Source organism: Haematobia irritans, chromosome 3, assembly GCF_050003625.1.
Source record: "Haematobia irritans isolate KBUSLIRL chromosome 3, ASM5000362v1, whole genome shotgun sequence".
NCBI classification, from domain to species: Eukaryota; Metazoa; Arthropoda; class Insecta; order Diptera; family Muscidae; genus Haematobia; species Haematobia irritans.
In genome coordinates this window covers 33,430,465-33,448,116 of record NC_134399.1, presented here as the reverse complement: position 1 = coordinate 33,448,116, position 17,652 = coordinate 33,430,465, and the positions used below count along the sequence as shown (strand labels likewise).

Sequence of the window (17,652 nt, the reverse complement as noted above, 5' to 3'; positions counted from 1 at the left end):
TTCTTTTTTGGCGACGCTTTTTTGCAGCATTATTAAGATATTAATTTATGAAAGAATAGTTTTAATATCAATTACTATTTTTTATTCAACTAAATCATAAGTTCAACCACAGCTTTATTTCATAAATATCAGACTTCTACCACAACCCAAGTAATTCGATTGTGCATGAAAGTCTTTAGTGGAACTTTGTGCGTTGTACTATATACTCGTACAACGCACAAATTTTTATTATCTATATATATAAAATTCAATCTATGTTTGTTTATTTGTTTGTTTGTTTGTATGTTCCGAGTTGGCTCCGAAACGGCTGAACCGATTTACTTGAAACTTTCAGAGATCGTAGGGGGCGTTCATGTGGTGAAAATAGGGTACCTCATTTTTTGACACCTGGTCGCGGAGGCGGACCTCCCCTTCGTCGGACTTTTTGAAACTTGGAACAAAATTATGCGATTTGCTTGAAATTTTCATTGAATGTTGAGGTTGGCATCTAGACAAAAATCCGCTACATTATTTTTCGATATTTGGTCGGGGAGTTTGAATTTTTTTGTTTGAAAGTACAAACAAAACTAAACTCCCCCGACTGAAATTTTACTGAAAAAATGGGTTATGAAATTTATATCAGGTTCTTGATTTTTTAATAAAAATAAAAGGGCATAGGGAGACATCCGCTTCTCTTAAGTACATACAGAGAAACAATTAAACTTTTACCGAGTTACTTGAAATTTACAGAGGACTGGGGAGAGGTTACGATATTAATACCTGATTTTGTGATATTTGGACGGAAGAGAGGCCGCCCTTTTAGGCTTATAATTTGCTTGACATTTTCTGGGACGTTTACAAAAGATACGCTACATCACTTTTCGATATATAGTCGGGGAGGAGGTCCTCCTCTAAAACTGGGAAAAAAACAAAGTTTTCTTGAAATGTACATAGGCAGTGGGGAAGGTTATGAACGAAGAGGACACTTCCTTCCCCCCCCCCCCTACACTTGAAGGAAAGTTTCAAGAATTTTCAGGGAAGGTTAGGGGTGCTATTCACTACGGTGTTTGTCGATATTGTATCGGGGAAAGTGACGTGCCTTTAAAACAATAGAGCAAAATTTAAACATCTTCGATCTACTTGAAATTTACAGGGAACGTGGGAGGAGGTGATTAATTTTATACATGATTTTTAAATTAGTATATGATTTTTTGATATCTGGTTGGGGAAGGGGAAAAGTGAAATAAATTTTGTTGATTTAATTCGATAGAATTTATAGGGACCATTGAGTAGTTTTTGAAATTAATATAGGGTATGTGATAGTCCGATATCACGTCGCAGTGGAGTGAAGGTGGGGAGGGGGTTCCCTTTTGTTCGTTTTTTTTTTTCTTAAATTGAAAGTAGAGGGTTTTCCGTAAATGGGAACTCGATACATAATTTTATGATTTTTGCACAGACTTCTGCCAGACTTCTTTTTAGAAAAGAACTTAAATTTACATGAAATTGGCAGCAAACGTAGAGGTTGCATCATTTTCCAACATTTTAGCAAATATTAATGTGGTAAAATTTTTTACTATTTTTGATTTTTCCGATTTAAATGATGAGAAACAGTAAGTCTTTGTATGTTATTATAATATAGTGCTTAATTTTCAGATATGTTGAGGAGAAGGATACCTTTCCTTGACAAACCACACTTAAAATTCACAAGAAATATAGAAGAAGGTACACCCTCTCGCGCCGTATTTGTACCTATAAACGAAAAATCAAGTAGGTCGATTTGTTTAAAAGAATTCAAATCTTTTCGAATTTGTTTTAAGCATGAAGGATATAGTTGACTAAGTTAATGCAAAATGTTTCTCCAAATACGCTTCGGAAGGCGCAACGAAGCGGGCCGGGTTACACTAGTAATTTTTATAAAAATGTAAAATCGTAAATAGGTTTTCAAATTCTGGGGGGGCTAAAATTTTTCTGGGGGGGACTAAGCCCCCTCCCCAGAGGCCTTCCTACGCTTATGCCTGACCGTAGAGTCTAAGGCTTAGACTCACTTACTTGTTTTCAATGTACTGGACTTAATTATCTCTTCACCAAAACCCAAAACGTAATTTTTTCTAAAAATTTTAAAAATTCAGAAATTCAAAAAAGTTGCCATTTCCAAAATTTTTTGTTTAATTGCTAACTAAAGGATAATAAGCACTCCAGATTTAGCATATACGCTGAAAAAAATGTTTATTTCTTCATTTCTTGGGTCTGCATACAATAGAAACTTATACATTTAATACATCGGGACAGGGCTTGGTCCAAACCCATTTGTTCCACATAACACATTCGCCCAAGGCAGAATCAAACATATGGCCTACATCACAACGTTCCAATTCTGGTTCTTCGCCCACGAAATTGCACAGCCAATAGGCAGTGGGATCCCAGAAATTACGAATGGGTACATTCAAGTTTTCCTCAGTACAAAGGGGTTTATTATCACTGTTCGGATCGCAACTAAGGGCTGAGGCCAAAAGGCAAGCCAAAATAGTTAAGCAACATAAAACTGTAAATATAAGGATCAGTTATCACGTTTTCGTTGCAATCGTTTTGCAAAACTTACAGATCTTCATATTCTCAAATCAAAATTTTTTCTCTTTGACGTTACACTTGGAAATAAGTTTTGAACTTGACATACTCTGCCATATTTCTCAGACTATTTATAGTTCTCTGCCGGATAGTTCCATCTGTATGATAGGTGTGTGATTATTTGTTTAATACTTTTAATTAAGTTTTCTAATTATTCGCTGTGTAAAACACAATGTATAAAAGTGCAATTGCAATATTTGTAGTTGCATTGATAAAAATGCATGTTCCATGAATTGCAATGTCAAGATCTGGAAGATATATATTCATAGTCAATATCACCAGGTAAAGAGACAATTGTCAGATAGTTGAAAACTTGAAACTGTTCTTGAAAGTAATTCGTATGATTGAGTCGGTATAGTGGACTGAGGTTTGTTAATTTTGTTCTGTGTTTGCGTCCACTTAGTTAGTGCAAAGGATCTGTTAGCTATTCATCCCAAGTGATATGTCGGTAAGTCTGTGAAAAAAATCTGTGGTTGGAAAATTTCTAAAAAGTTGCAACTGCATATGCCAAGTTTTGTGTCACCTGTAGGGTGATCAAAAAAACGTTTTTTTTTAAAGTCGAGTTTTCTCGACCCGACCATTTTTTATAACCGGTGGTCGCTTGTTTAGTGTTTTAATTAAGTTTTCTAATTATTCGCTGTGTAAAACACAATCTATAAAAGTGCAATTGCAATATTTGTAGTTGCATTGAAAAAAACTTATGTTCCATGAATTGCAATGTCCAGATCTTGGAGATACATAATCATAGTCAATATAATCATGTAATGAGATAATTGTCAGATAGTTGAAGACTTGAAACTATTCTTGAAAGTCGGTATAATCAACTGAGGTTTGTTAATTTTGTGCTGTGTTGGCGTCCACTTAGTTAGTGCAAAGGATCTGTTAACTATTCAAACAAAGTGATCTGCTGGCAAGTCTGTGGCACCCGCATGGTCCAATTTTTGTGAAGAAACGAAAAACGTAAATATTTTTCCACAAATTCAAGAAAACGTTTTAGACGTAGACCCAAACGAATACGAATTAAGTATTAACAAGTATATACGGCCGTAAGTTCGGCCAGGCCGAAGCTTATGTACCCTCCACCATGGATTGCGTAGAAACTTCTACTGAAGACTGTCATCCACAATCGAATTACTTGGGTTGCGGTAACACTTGCCGATGGCAAGGTATCTTAAAACTTCCCGACACCGTAATATATACCACATAGTCCATATGTGGTATATAAATATTAAACTAAAAAAGGCCGATTAAATACGTATATAATTAAGTTTAAAGTTTCTATAGAAATAAAATTTTCACAACATTTTCTGTAGAAGTAAAATTTGGAAAAAATGTTCTATAGAAATAAAATTTGGAAAAAATTTTCTATAGAAATAAAATTTGGAAAAAAATTCCATAGAAATTAAATTTTGACAAAATTTTCTATAGAAATAAAATTTTGACAAAATTTTCTATAGAAATAAAATTTAGACAAAATTTTCTATAGAAATAAAATTTTGTCAAAATTTTCTATAGAAATAAAATTTTGACAAAATTTTCTATAGAAATAACATTTTGACAACATTTTCTATAGAAATACAATTTTGACAAAATTTTCTATAGAAATAACATTTTGACAATGTTTTCTATAAAAATAAAATTTTGGTAGATTATTTTTTGGCTCGAGTGGCAACCATGATTATGAACCGATATGGACCAATTTTTGTGTGATTGGGGATCGGCTATATATAACTATAGACCGATATGAACCAATTTTGGCATGGTTATTAGCGGCCTTATACTAACACCACGTTGCAAATTTCAACCGGATCGGATGAATTTTGCTCCTCCAAGAGGCTCCGGAGATCAAATCTGGGGAACGGTTTATATGGGGGCTATATATATTTATGGACCGATATGGACCAATTCTTGCGTGTTTGTTAGAGACCACATTCTAACACCATGTTCCAAAATTCAACCGGATCGGATGAATTTTACTCCTCCAAGAGGCTCCGGAGGACAAATCTGGGGATCGATTTATATGGGGGCTATATATAATTATGGACCGATATGGACCAATTTTTGCATGGTCATTAGAGATCATATACCAACACCATGTACCAAATTTCAGCCGGATCGGATGAAATTTGCTTCTCTTAGAGGCTCCGCAAGCCAAACCGGGAGATCGGTTTATATGGGGGCTATATATAATTATGGACCGATGTGGACCAATTTTTGCATGGTTGTTAGAGACCATATACTAACATCATGTACCAAATTTCAGCCGGATCGGATGAAATTTGCCTCTCTCAGAGCAATCGCAAGCCAAATTTGGGGGTCCGTTTATATGGGGGCTATACGTAAAAGTGGACCGATATGACCCATTTGCAATACCATCCGACCTACGTCAACAACAACTACTTGTGCCAAGTTTCAAGTCGATAGCTTGTTTCGTTCGGAAGTTAGCGTGATTTCAACAGACGGACGGACGGACGGACGGACATGCTCAGATCGACTCAGAATTTCACCACGACCCAGAATATATATACTTTATGGGGTCTTAGAGCAATATTTCGATGTGTTACAAACGGAATGACAAAGTTAATATACCCCCATCCTATGGTGGAGGGTATAAAAATTATATTTTTTTATGTAAGTTTAAAATCAGCAAAAAATTATATATCTTTACAATATTTTCAGTTGTTGGTAATTTTAATAAGTCAAATGCATCTGAAGTATTTAGATAGGACATGCGGGTATTGTGTAGGGCAGGGCAGGTCGAATGGAGATGTAGTATAGATATGGAGTGGCTGTTGCAAAAAGAGCATTGAGGAGGTGGCTCCTTTTTGAAAAGGTGTTCGTGTGTGAGTTTACAATCTAGAAGTCGTAGTCGCACGAAGCATTTGTTTTGAAGCACAGTAGTCGATGTGGGCAGGACTAGCGAGATTCTGGTTGGATTCAAGGACTGGTATGGGTGCTTATATTTTTCCCAACGATTTTTGATTTTTTCGTTAACCATTTTGTTGGCTTCTTCAATTATGTATTTTTTAGAAGGAGGGATATGTGTGTAGGTTGGAAACTTAGTATGAACATCTTTTGCGACATTGTCGGCGAGTTCGTTTCCAGCTATACCAACGTGGCTGGGCACCCACATAACTTTGACTTTATTTGTCATTTCGGCAATTAGTTGTTGTATGGATAAAATAATTTCATTGGTATTCCAACCGTTTAATGCTGCCTTAAATACAGAATGACAATCAGTGCAAATTACCGTCTTTGTACGCCGACCTTTGCAGAACTCCAGTGACTTTAGTAGAGCTAACGTTTCAGCTTCAAATATAGATGATGATTCGGGCAATAGTCCAGTGTGGATAATACTGCCAGTTTTGTTAACAACAGCAAAGGAAGTGTTTGAAGTAGTTTTTGATCCATCCATGTATAGTGATTCCCATCCATCTTCTTCAAAAGAGTTGATAATGTTTACCATTTACCTTTCGTTTTATTATACCCTCCACCATAGGATGGGGGTATATTAACTTTGTCATTCCGTTTGTAACACATCAAAATATTGCTCTAAGACCCCATAAAGTATATATATTCTGGGTCGTGGTGAAATTCAGAGTGAATCTAATCATGTCCGTCCGTTCGTCTGTTGAAATCACGCTAACTTCCGAACGAGACAAGCTATAGACTTGAAACTTGGCACAAGTAGTTGTTATTGATGAAGGTCGGATGGTATTGCAAATGGGCCATATCGGTTCACTTTTACGTATAGCTCCGATATAAACCGACCCCCAGATTTGGCTTGCGGAGCCTCTAAGAGAAGAATATTTCATCCGATCCGAACAAAAGTGATGAAAATTTTCTAAAATTTTTAATTAAAAATTTATTTTAAACAATCAATTGTAAATCAAACTAAAAACACTGAACCAATTCAGAAAGCAATTGAAAATAGTTACCTTTTTTAATTAAAAAATTAATTAAGTTTTGAAATCAACATCAATTAAATTTTTAATTGAATCAATTAAAAAATTTATTGAAATTTGCTAATGAAATCAATTAATTTTTTAATGAAGTATTTTTTTATGTCCAATTAAAACTGTGATTGATTGATTTTCGTGATTGAAGATATTTCAATTAAAAAATTAATTGGATCAATTAATTTCGTGATTGAATGAGAATATTTTTTTGTGTGTACCCAGCAAAAAAAGCGTCGCCAAAAAAGTAATGAAAATTTTCTCTTTGGATCCGGAAGTGGTGCAAAATTGACCCAGAAGCGATGAATTTAATATGGGCTTGTTATAGGACAGAAGTCCTCCATTTCAACAGGCGTGCACTGAATTTGCATCACTTCTTTAGGTGTGATGCGAATTCAATGTTTTGGATGTAAATTAAAAAATTCTGTGATATTTTGTCAAATAAATAATTTTTATATTTTTATATAATTTTTAATGGATTGTAACGCTTGTCTGAAACGTTTGACCTCAAATATTTTCAAAAATTCACAATATTTTTTGATTTAGCATTTTTTTTCGACAAAATGTAAATAATTTGTATCATTTTATGAATTCTTAAACTGTTTTTACCCAATTTGAAATAAAAACAAGTAAGGAAGGTCTAAAGTCGGGCGGGGCCGACTATATTATACCCTGCGCCACTTTGTAGATCTAAATTTTCGACACCATATCACATCCGTCAAATGTGTTGGGGGCTATATATAAAGGTTTGTCCCAAATACATACATTTAAATATCACTCGATCTGGACAGAATTTGATAGACTTCTACAAAATCTATAGACTCAAAATTTAAGTCGGCTAATGCACTAGGGTGGTACACTATGTTAGTAACAAAATATGGGAAACATTTAAATCTGAAGCAATTTTAAGGAAACTTCGCAAAAGTTTATTTATGATTTATCGCTCGATATACATATGTGTTAGAAGTTTAGGAAAATTAGAGTCATTTTTACAACTTTTCGACTAAGCAGTGGCGATTTTACAAGGAAAATGTTGGTATTTTGACAATTTTTGACGAAATCAGAAAAACATATATATGAAAGCTATATCTAAATCTGAACCGATTTCAACCAAATTTGGCACGCATAACTACAATGATAATTCTACTACCTGTCGGAGTTAAAAATTGGCCTCTGTGGTCATATGAGTGTAAATCGGACAAAAGCTATATATGGGAGCTATATCTAAATCTGAATCGATTTCAACCAAATTTGGCACGCATATCTACAATGCTAAATCTACTCCCTGTGCAAAATTTCAACCAAATTGGGCCAAAACTCTGGCTTTTAGGACCATATTAGTCCATATAGGGCGAAAGATATATATGGGAGCTATATCTAAATCTGAACCGATTTCAATCAAATTTTGCACACTTGACTATACTACTAATTGTACTCCTAGTTCAAAATTTCAGCCAAATTCAGCCAAAAATCTGGCTTCTGGGGCCATATAAGTCCATATCGGGCGAAAGATATATATGGGAGCTATATGTAAATCTGAACCGATTTCAACCAAATTTTGCACACTTGACTATACGACTAAGTGTTATGGTTGTACAAAATTTCAAGCAAATCGGTATAAAACTCTAGCTGGTGGGTCCATATTAGAGCATATCGGGCGAAAGATATATATGGGAGCTATATCTAAATCTGAACCGATTTCTTCCAAAATCAATAGGGTTCTATTCTGACCCAAATTAGGAACATGTGCCAAATTTGAAGGCAGTTGGACTTAAATTGCGACCTAGACTTTGATCACAAAAATGTGTTCACAGACAGACGGACGGACGGACGGAAGGACGGACGGAAGGACGGACAGACGGACATGGTTATATCGACTCAGGAACCCACCCTGAGCATTATTGCCAAAGACACCATGGGAGCCACCGTGGTGCAATGGTTAGCATGCCCGCCTTGCATACACAAGGTCGTGGGTTCGATTCCTGCTTCGACCGAACACCAAAAAGTTTTTCAGCGGTGGATTATCCCACCTCAGTAATGCTGGTGACATTTCTGAGGGTTTCAAAACTTCTCAAAGTGGTTTCACTGCAATGTGGAACGCCGTTCGGACTCGGCGATAAAAAGGAGGTCCCTTGTCATTGAGCTTAACATGGAATCGGGCAGCACTCAGTGATAAGAGAGAAGTTCACCAATGTGGTATCACAATGGACTGAATAGTCTAAGTGAGCCTGATACATCGGGCTGCCACCTAACCTAACCTAACCTAAAGACACCATGTGTCTATCTCGTCTCCTTCTGGGTGTTACAAACATATGCACTAACTTATAATACCCTGTTCCACAGTGTGGCGTAGGGTATAAAAAGATAAAATTACCCATTAAAAATATCAAAAAAAAAACATGTTATAAAAAATTTAATGAAAAGAACTTCCTGTGTAGTTAAAATAAAGAACATCATTGGGAGTACATCTTCTGGAAGTGCTTTTAAAGCTGTGCTTTTGGAAAAACTTCCAATCTTTTTTGCTGGGTATATAGCCATCGGATAAACTGATCCCCAATCACAGAAAAATCACGATTGCCACTCGAGCCAAAAAATAATCTACCAAAATTTTATTGCCATACAAAATTTTGTCAAAATTTTATATTTCTACAATTTCAAAAAAATCGCTTTTGTAACATATACCCCAAACACATTTTGCTTCAAGCATATATATTTTCAGGATTGGTCCAAAAAAAATATTGTTTGTATTGTTCATAAATATTACATTTCACATTAGGGCATACACTGGTAGAAAAAATTGTTAATGAAATTTTCTTTGTGTGCACAGAAAAAAATTTCACGCAAATTTTTCCAATTAAAATCTTAATTGAGTTTCAAAAAATATTCAATTAAAAATTTAATTGATTCAACAAATTTTTTAATTGAAACGAAAATCAATCACACGAATTAATAGTATCAATTAATTTTTTAATTGGATCAATTAATTTTTTAATTGGATCAATTAATTTTTTAATTGACTGTCAATTAATTTTTTAATTGATACTATCATTTCTGTGATTGAAGACATTTCAATTAAAAAATTAATTAGATCAATTAATTTCGTGATTGAATCAGAAAAAATTTTTTGTGTGTGGATATATTTTTAAGGCGCCAATTGATTACATCCATTATTTTACTTGCAACATACTCTCTAGGTCTCTCTTTCTTAACACATATATGTTTATAGGCTATTTCTAAATTTATATATGATTGCATCTAAGCATATTATATTTACAAACATTTTATGTCCCATACATAATATGTTCTACCATATTAACATATATGTCCCAAACATATTGTGTTAAAAAATATGAGTTCCAAACATATAATTTTTACACCCAAACATATGAAAAACAGTCTTTTTCGTCCGTGTAAAAACAATTTCATAAAGACTAATGCTATGTTTCCACCGACTCGTTTTTCTCATTTGTTTTTCCAAAACATTTCCCCGTTCACACCGGGTTGAGATGTTTTAGTTTGACAGTTACCATGGAAACTAGAAATTCACATTTACGCGAAATTCACATATATGCAAGGTATGTCCAAATAATTACCGCGAGCGCAAAGGGAAAAAAATTTATGTTATTTTCACATGTCCATGTTCTTAAAAGCCTTTGTTTATTCCTTTTTTTTCTATGAAATATATTTTAATATTTTGACATATATTTTGAATAGGGTATGTTATTCGGGGTATATTCCAAATTAGGTGGGTTCACATTCTAAAATTGTTTTTTAGTATGGCGAAAACGACTCGTTTTGAAGTGCTTATAAAGGGAAAACATTTCAAACCTCAAAACATGCTTGGTGAGAACGCCGTATAACTCAAAAAAAAATTTTTCTTTTCAGGCTAATTGCATCTTCCCTCACATTTTTGTCACTCACACGAGATTCTTTAGTTCTAACCACCATTTTCTGTAAAACAAACGATATAGAAGAAATTATTGGATTTTATAAATTATTTAAATTTTACCTATCGCCTAGACGGAGAATCGAACCGCGGACCATACAGTTTTTAAGCCAACACACTATCCACTGGGCTATGTAGCTTTTATCGTGATAAACAGACAATTATCGCTATAGCCATCAACAGAAACAGTCAAATATTTATATTTATAAAGCATAGTTTTCGGCGCCCACGAACCGATGTAAAGAAACTTTATTTGACAGAAACCTTTAGTTGGCTTTCGTGGTTAGAATTCCCGCCTTGTCTACAAAGGTTCTTGAGTTCAATCCCTGCTTCGACCGAACACCAAAAAGTTTTTTATACATATATGTATTTTCTCATAAAGGGTGATTCTTTTGAGGTTAGGATTTTCATGCATTAGTATTTGACAGATCACGTGGGATTTCAGACATGGTGTCAAAGAGAAAGATGCTCAGTATGCTTTGACATTTCATCATGAATAGACTTACTAACGAGCAACGCTTGCAAATCATTGAATTTTATTACATAGAAAAGTTGGCAGAAAATCCGCTTTTTTATCGACAAATTTTGTTCAGCGATGAGGCTCATTTCTGGTTGAATGGCTACGTAAATAAGCAAAATTGCCGCATTTGGAGTGAAGAGCAACCAGAAGCCGTTCAAGAACTGCCCATGCATCCCGAAAAATGCACTGTTTGGTGTGGTTTGTACGCTGGTGGAATCATTGGACCGTATTTTTTCAAAGATGCTGTTGGACGCAACGTTACGGTGAATGGCGATCGCTATCGTTCGATGCTAACAAACTTTTTGTTGCCAAAAATGGAAGAACTGAACTTGGTTGACATGTGGTTTCAACAAGATGGCGCTACATGCCACACAGCTCGCGATTCTATGGCCATTTTGAGGGAAAACTTCGGAGAACAATTCATCTCAAGAAATGGACCGGTAAGTTGGCCACCAAGATCATGCGATTTGACGCCTTTAGACTATTTTTTGTGGGGCTACGTCAAGTCTAAAGTCTACAGAAATAAGCCAGCAACTATTCCAGCTTTGGAAGACAACATTTCCGAAGAAATTCGGGCTATTCCGGCCGAAATGCTCGAAAAAGTTGCCCAAAATTAGACTTTCCGAATGGACCACCTAAGACGCAGCCGCGGTCAACATTTAAATGAAATTATCTTCAAAAAGTAAATGTCATGGACCAATCTAACGTTTCAAATAAAGAACCGATGAGATTTTGCAAATTTTATGCGTTTTTTTAAAAAAAAAGTTATCAAGCTCTTAACAAATCACCCTTTATATTCCAAAAATTTTCGGCAGAATTCGGAAAGATGTTCGACATTACATACTATTATATAAAATTTTTTTATGAAACTTCAAAATAATATTTTATATTAAGTCAATATTTTTTAAGTGTGTTCAAAGTTTGGAATTAGCGTGATTTTAACGGACGGACGGACATCACTAGAGCGATTCAGAATTTCTGCACAACCATGACCAGACTTTATGGGGTCTGAGACCAATATTTATATGTTGTTTTTAAAAAAAGGAATGACAACATTTTTATATATCACCCATTCGATAGTGGAGGATATAATAACGCATATAAAAACAAGTATATACAGCACTAAGTTCGGCCGGGCCGAATCTTAAATACCCACCACCATGAACCAAATATTAAGGTTTCCTTTGAAATTTCACTTTCCTTTGAGGACACTTCCCGAAGATAAATTTAAAGATTTCACCTATGAGGACTATATCAGATTCTGGATTTATAAGAACCATTTTTGTTTGAGTTTTAGAAGAATCATTAACATCTCTGTGCAAGAAAATTATAAAATAACGGCTTGATTTGAAATCTTAAATCTGTAGAAGTAAACTCTGGAAATTTTACATTGAGTTTCAAGCAATTTTCATGATCAGTGCGCCTTCTACACCCTCAAGAAGTGAAGTCGGTCTATATGGAAGCATTACCAAATGGACCGATCAAAACTTAATCCGATACACGTTTTTGTGAGCCTAAAATACCAGAATATTTACAATTTCAGGCAAATCAGATAAAAACTACGGTTTCTAGAAACCCACGGAGTTAAATCGGGAGATCGTTCTTATGGGGGCTATACTAAAATATGGACCGATACTCACCGTTTTCGGCACACCTCTTTATGACCCGAAAACACCTCTAGATTTCCAATTTCAGGCAAATAGGATAAAAACTTCGGATTTTAGAAGCCCAAGAAGTAAAATCGGGAAATCGGTCTATGTAGGGGCTATACCAAAATATGGACCGATACTCACCATTTCCAGCACATCTCTTTATGGTCCTAAAAGACCTCTAGATTTTTAATTTCAGATAAATTGGATAAAAACTACGGTTTCTATAAGCCCAAGACCCCAAATCGGGAGTTCGTTTCATATGGAGACCATACCAAAACATGGACCGATACTCACAATTTTTGGCACACGTATTTGTGGTCCTACAATACCTCTAGATTTCCAATTTCAGGTAAATTGAATAAAAACTGCGGTTTCTATAAGCCCAAGAAGTAAAATCGGGAGATCGGTCTATATGGGGGCTATACCAAAACATGGACCGATACTCACCATTTTTGGCACACCTCTTTATGGTCATAAAATACCTCTAGATTTCAAATTTCAGGCAAATTGGATAAAAACTACGATTTCTATAAGCCCAAGACCCCAAATCGGGAGGTCGGTTTATATGGGGACTATATCAAAACCTGGACCGAAATAGCCCATCTTCGAACTTGACCTGCCTGCAGATAAAAGGCGAGTTTGTGCAAAATTTCAGCACGATTGCTTCATTATTGAAGACTGTAGCGTGATTACAACAGACAGACAGACAGACGGACATCGTTATATCGTCTTAGAATTTCTCCCTGATCAAGAATATATATACTTTATATAGTCGGAAATCGATATTTCGATGTGTTACAAACGGAATGACAAACTTATTATACCCCCGTCACCATTCTATGGTGGTGGGTATAACAAGTAAGGAAAGTCTAAAGTCGGGCGGTGCCGACTATATTATACCCTGCACCACTATGTAGATCTAAATTTTCGATACCATATCACATCCGTCAAATGTGTTGGGGGCTATATATAAATGTTTGCCCCAAATACATACATTTAAATATCACTCAATCTGGATAGAATTTGATAGACTTCTACAAAATCTATAGACTCAAAATTTAAGTTGGCTAATGCACTAGGGTGGAACACAATACTAGTAACAAAATATGGGAAACATTTAAATCTGAAGCAATTTTAAGGAAACTTCGAAAAAGTTTATTTATGATTTATCACTCGATATATATGTATTAGCAGTTTAGGAAAATTAGAGTCATTTTTACAACTTTTCGACTAAGCAGTGGCGATTTTACAAGGAAAATGTTGGTATTTTGACCATTTTGTCGAAATCAGAAAAACATATATATGGGAGCTATATCTAAATCTGAACCGATTTCAACCAAATTTGGCACGCATAGCTACAATGCTAATTCTACTCCTTGGGCAAAATTTCAACTAAATCGGACCAAAAAATTGGCCTCTGTGGTCATATGAGTGTAAATCGGCCGAAAGATATATATTGGTGCTATATCTAAATCTGAACCGATTTCAACCAAATTTGGCACGCATAGCTACAATGCTAATTCTACTCCTTGGGCAAAATTTCAACTAAATCGGACCAAAAAATTGGCCTCTGTGGTCATATGAGTGTAAATCGGCCGAAAGATATATATTGGTGCTATATCTAAATCTGAACCGCTTTCAACCAAATTTTGCACGCATAACTACAATGCTAATTCTACTCCCTGTGCAAAATTTCAACTAAATCGGAGCAAAAAATTAGCCTCTGTGGTCATATGAGTGTAAATCGGGCGAAAGCTATATATGGGAGCTATATCTAAATCTGAACCGATTTCAATTAAATTTGGCACGCATAGCTACAATACTAATTCTACTCCCTGTGCAACCCAATTGGGGTAAAACTCTGGCTTCTGGGACCGTATTAGTCCATATCGGGCGAAAGATATATATGGGAGCTATATCTAAATCTGAACCGATTTCAATAAAATTTGGCGCACTTGACTATAGTACTAATTGTTCTTCTTGTGCAAAATTTTAAGTAAATTAGGGTAAAAGCCTGGCTTCTGGGGCCATATAAGTCCATATCGGGCGAAATATATATATGGGAGCTATATCTAAATCTGAACCGTTTTCTTCCAAAATCAATAGGGATCTATTCTGAGCCAAAGCACATACTTGAGCCAAATTTGAAGTCGATTGGACTAAAACTGCGACCTAGACTTTGATTACAAAAATGTGTTCACGGACAGACGGACATCGCTATATCGACTCATGAGCCCACCCTGAGCATTTTTGCCAAAGACACCATGTGTCTATCTCGTCTCCTTCTGGGTGTTGCAAACATATGCACTAACTTATAATACCCTGTTCCACAGTGTGAAGCAGGGTATAAAAACAAGTTTTATCTGTATCTGATTGTCTTATATACATTATCCTGTCATCTTTCGATTTCGAACAGTTCAATATTCTCCGATGATATATCACACGCAATTGCGGCAGCTTTATGATCTAAAATGTAATAGATAACCAAGAGCTACAATTAAAAATAGAACTTACCTGCCAATAAGAAAATTGCAAACTCGTGCCAATTTCTAAAACAACACACAATGACCTTCAAAAATTATTATCTCTTTCGAATATTGCAATTAAGAAAGTTATCATCAAAATTGACAAGAAAATCATCGATAAGGTTATGCCAAAACTTGCCACCACACTGGTATAAATATTTGGCAAAACATAAACAATTTAACAAGTGCACAATTAACTATCGTACACAGCAGTTTACTCCATTTGGGAAACATTCACGAAAACACTACCAGACCAATATGAAATCATGTAAGAATCCAATCAATCCTATGAAAATTTTAATGGAAATCGAATCATGGACATAAAATTCGATCCTTTCGATATTTTGCAGATATTTTTTTGGCTCTTTTCGCTTGCATCCTTGCCTGTGTCTGGGCCTGTGATCCTGACTCCAATAATGAACCTACTTGCACCAGTGACAATCTAAATACCCCCATTCGTAACTTCTGGGATCCCACAGCTTACTGGATGTGTAAATCGGCCGGTGCTAAAGCTGAGTTGGTTCGTTGTGATACTGAACTCTTGTTCGATTCTGCTCAGGGCAAATGTATTTTTTACTCGGACTGGACCTGGACCTATCCTTGTCCTGAAAACTAAGCTATAGTTTGGCAGTGACAAATAAATGTGTGATTAAAAATTTAATGGAAATCGAAATTAATTGTTTATTTTTTTGGTATTATGCGACGATGACATTACCCCACAAACAAAGATTCAACAAGAGAAATTGCAACTGAATTCCAATATTAAAGGGGCTCTAAGTTGAACCATTTCAGGACCCCTTGATCTGAGGGAATTAATCCGGAGAAAATCCACAAAGTAATTGCCAGAGCCATAAATGGTGGCCATAAAATCGTGCGAGACAAAAGTGGCTTTTATACACACTCAGAGAAGGAATATGATCACCTCAAATATGTTTCACATGCATAAAATTATTTATGTACAGCGGAGGTGTAACATGTTTGTCGTAACAGTATTATTATCTCGAAAATAATACATCTGATTTCGGCAGGTATATTTATCATAAGCGAGAAAAAATTATTTTTGCCACAAACAAAAATTCCAACTTGCCCGTCCAAAAATAACATTATGCTGTTGAAACTTGTTTGAGATCATAGTCCTTCTCTGCGTGTACAGAGAGGACAAATGCAGTCATGTGGATCCAAGGAATTTCCATTCAATAATCTAATTCTCATTCCTCCTTACGCACACCACAAAATAATTCTTTCTTCCGGAAGGAAATTTTAAAACAACGAATTTTTTAAACTTTATTATACCCACCACCATAGAATGGTGATGCGGGTATAATAAGTTTGTCATTCCGTGTGTAACACATCGAAACATCGATTTCCGACTATGTAAAGTATATATATTCTTGATCAGGGATAAATTCTAAGACGATATAAGCATGTCCGTCTGTCTGTCTGTTGTAATCACGCTACAGCCTTCAATAATGGCGCTATCGTCCTTAAATTTGGTACAGATTCGTTTATTGTTTGCAGGCAGGTCCAGCTCGAAGATGGGCTATATCGGTCCAAGTTTTGATATAGTCCCCATATAAACCGGTTTCCTGATTTGGGGTCTTGGGCTTATAAAAACTGTAGTTTTTATCTAATTTGCCTGAAATTGAAAATCTAGAGATACTTGAGGACCATAAAAAGGTGTGCCGAAAATTGTGCCCATCGGTCCATATTTTTGTATAGCCCCCATATAGGCCGATCTCCCGATTTTTATACCCTCCATCATAGGATGGGGTCGTGGTGAAATTCTGAGTCGATCTAAGCATGTCCGTCCGTCCGTCTGTTGAAATCACGCTAACTTCCGAACGAAACAAGCTATCGGCTTGAACAAGTAGTTGTTATCGATGTAGGTCGGATGGTATTGAAAATGGGCCATATCGGTCCACTTTTACGTATAGCCCCCATATAAAGGGACCCTCAGATTTGGCTTGTGGAGCCTCTAACAGAAGCATATTTCATCCGATTGTTTGTATATGGTCTCTAACAATCATGCAAAAATTGGTCCACATCGGTCCATAATTATATATAGCCCCCATATAAACCGATCCCCAGATTTGGCTTGCGGAGCCTAAAAGAGAAGCATATTTCATCCAATCCGCTTGAAATTTGGTATATGTATATATGTATATATATATATATATATTTCATCCGATCCGGCTGAAATTTGGTACATGATGTTGGTATATGGTCTCTAACAACCATGCAAAAATTGGTCCACATTGGTCCATAATTATATATAGACCCCATATAAACCGATCTCCAGATTTGGCTTGCGAAGCCTCAAAGAGAAGCAAATTGCATCCGATCCGGCTGAAATTTGCTACATGGTATTGGTATATGGTCTCTAGTAACCGTGCAAAAATTGGTCTACATCGGTCCATAATTATATATAGCGCCCATATAAACCGATCCC

At 35.6% G+C, this 17,652-nt stretch overlaps 3 protein-coding genes across 3 annotated transcripts in view; 2 read left to right on the top strand and 1 right to left on the bottom strand.

Moving 5' to 3' along the window:
- The window catches only part of LOC142230828 (uncharacterized), a 108,663-nt gene that overhangs the window by 7,391 nt on the left and 83,620 nt on the right, over positions 1–17,652 (top strand). The gene's annotated exons all lie outside the window — the stretch shown is intronic.
- LOC142228375 (uncharacterized) lies at positions 2,180–2,680 on the bottom strand. The gene is made up of 2 exons (XM_075298786.1): positions 2,579–2,680; positions 2,180–2,521 (listed from the first exon to the last, which is right to left on the bottom strand). The coding sequence occupies exons 1-2, from the start codon at positions 2,586–2,588 to the stop codon at positions 2,244–2,246; spliced, it is 288 nt and encodes a 95-aa protein (XP_075154901.1). The 5' UTR covers positions 2,589–2,680; the 3' UTR covers positions 2,180–2,243.
- Positions 2,889–15,876, top strand: LOC142228374 (uncharacterized). The gene is made up of 3 exons (XM_075298785.1): positions 2,889–3,052; positions 15,095–15,471; positions 15,554–15,876. Exons 2-3 carry the CDS (start codon positions 15,243–15,245, stop codon positions 15,817–15,819), a joined length of 495 nt encoding a protein of 164 aa, XP_075154900.1. The 5' UTR covers positions 2,889–3,052; positions 15,095–15,242; the 3' UTR covers positions 15,820–15,876.

Bases quoted from the DNA above. Each gene is read 5' to 3' on its own strand.
- LOC142228374 (XM_075298785.1), top strand. From the start codon at position 15,243: ATGACCTTCAAAAATTATTATCTCTTTCGAATATTGCAATTAAGAAAG. The intron at 15,472-15,553 runs GTAAGAATCCAA...GATATTTTGCAG, and splicing joins CCAGACCAATATGAAATCAT to ATATTTTTTTGGCTCTTTTC.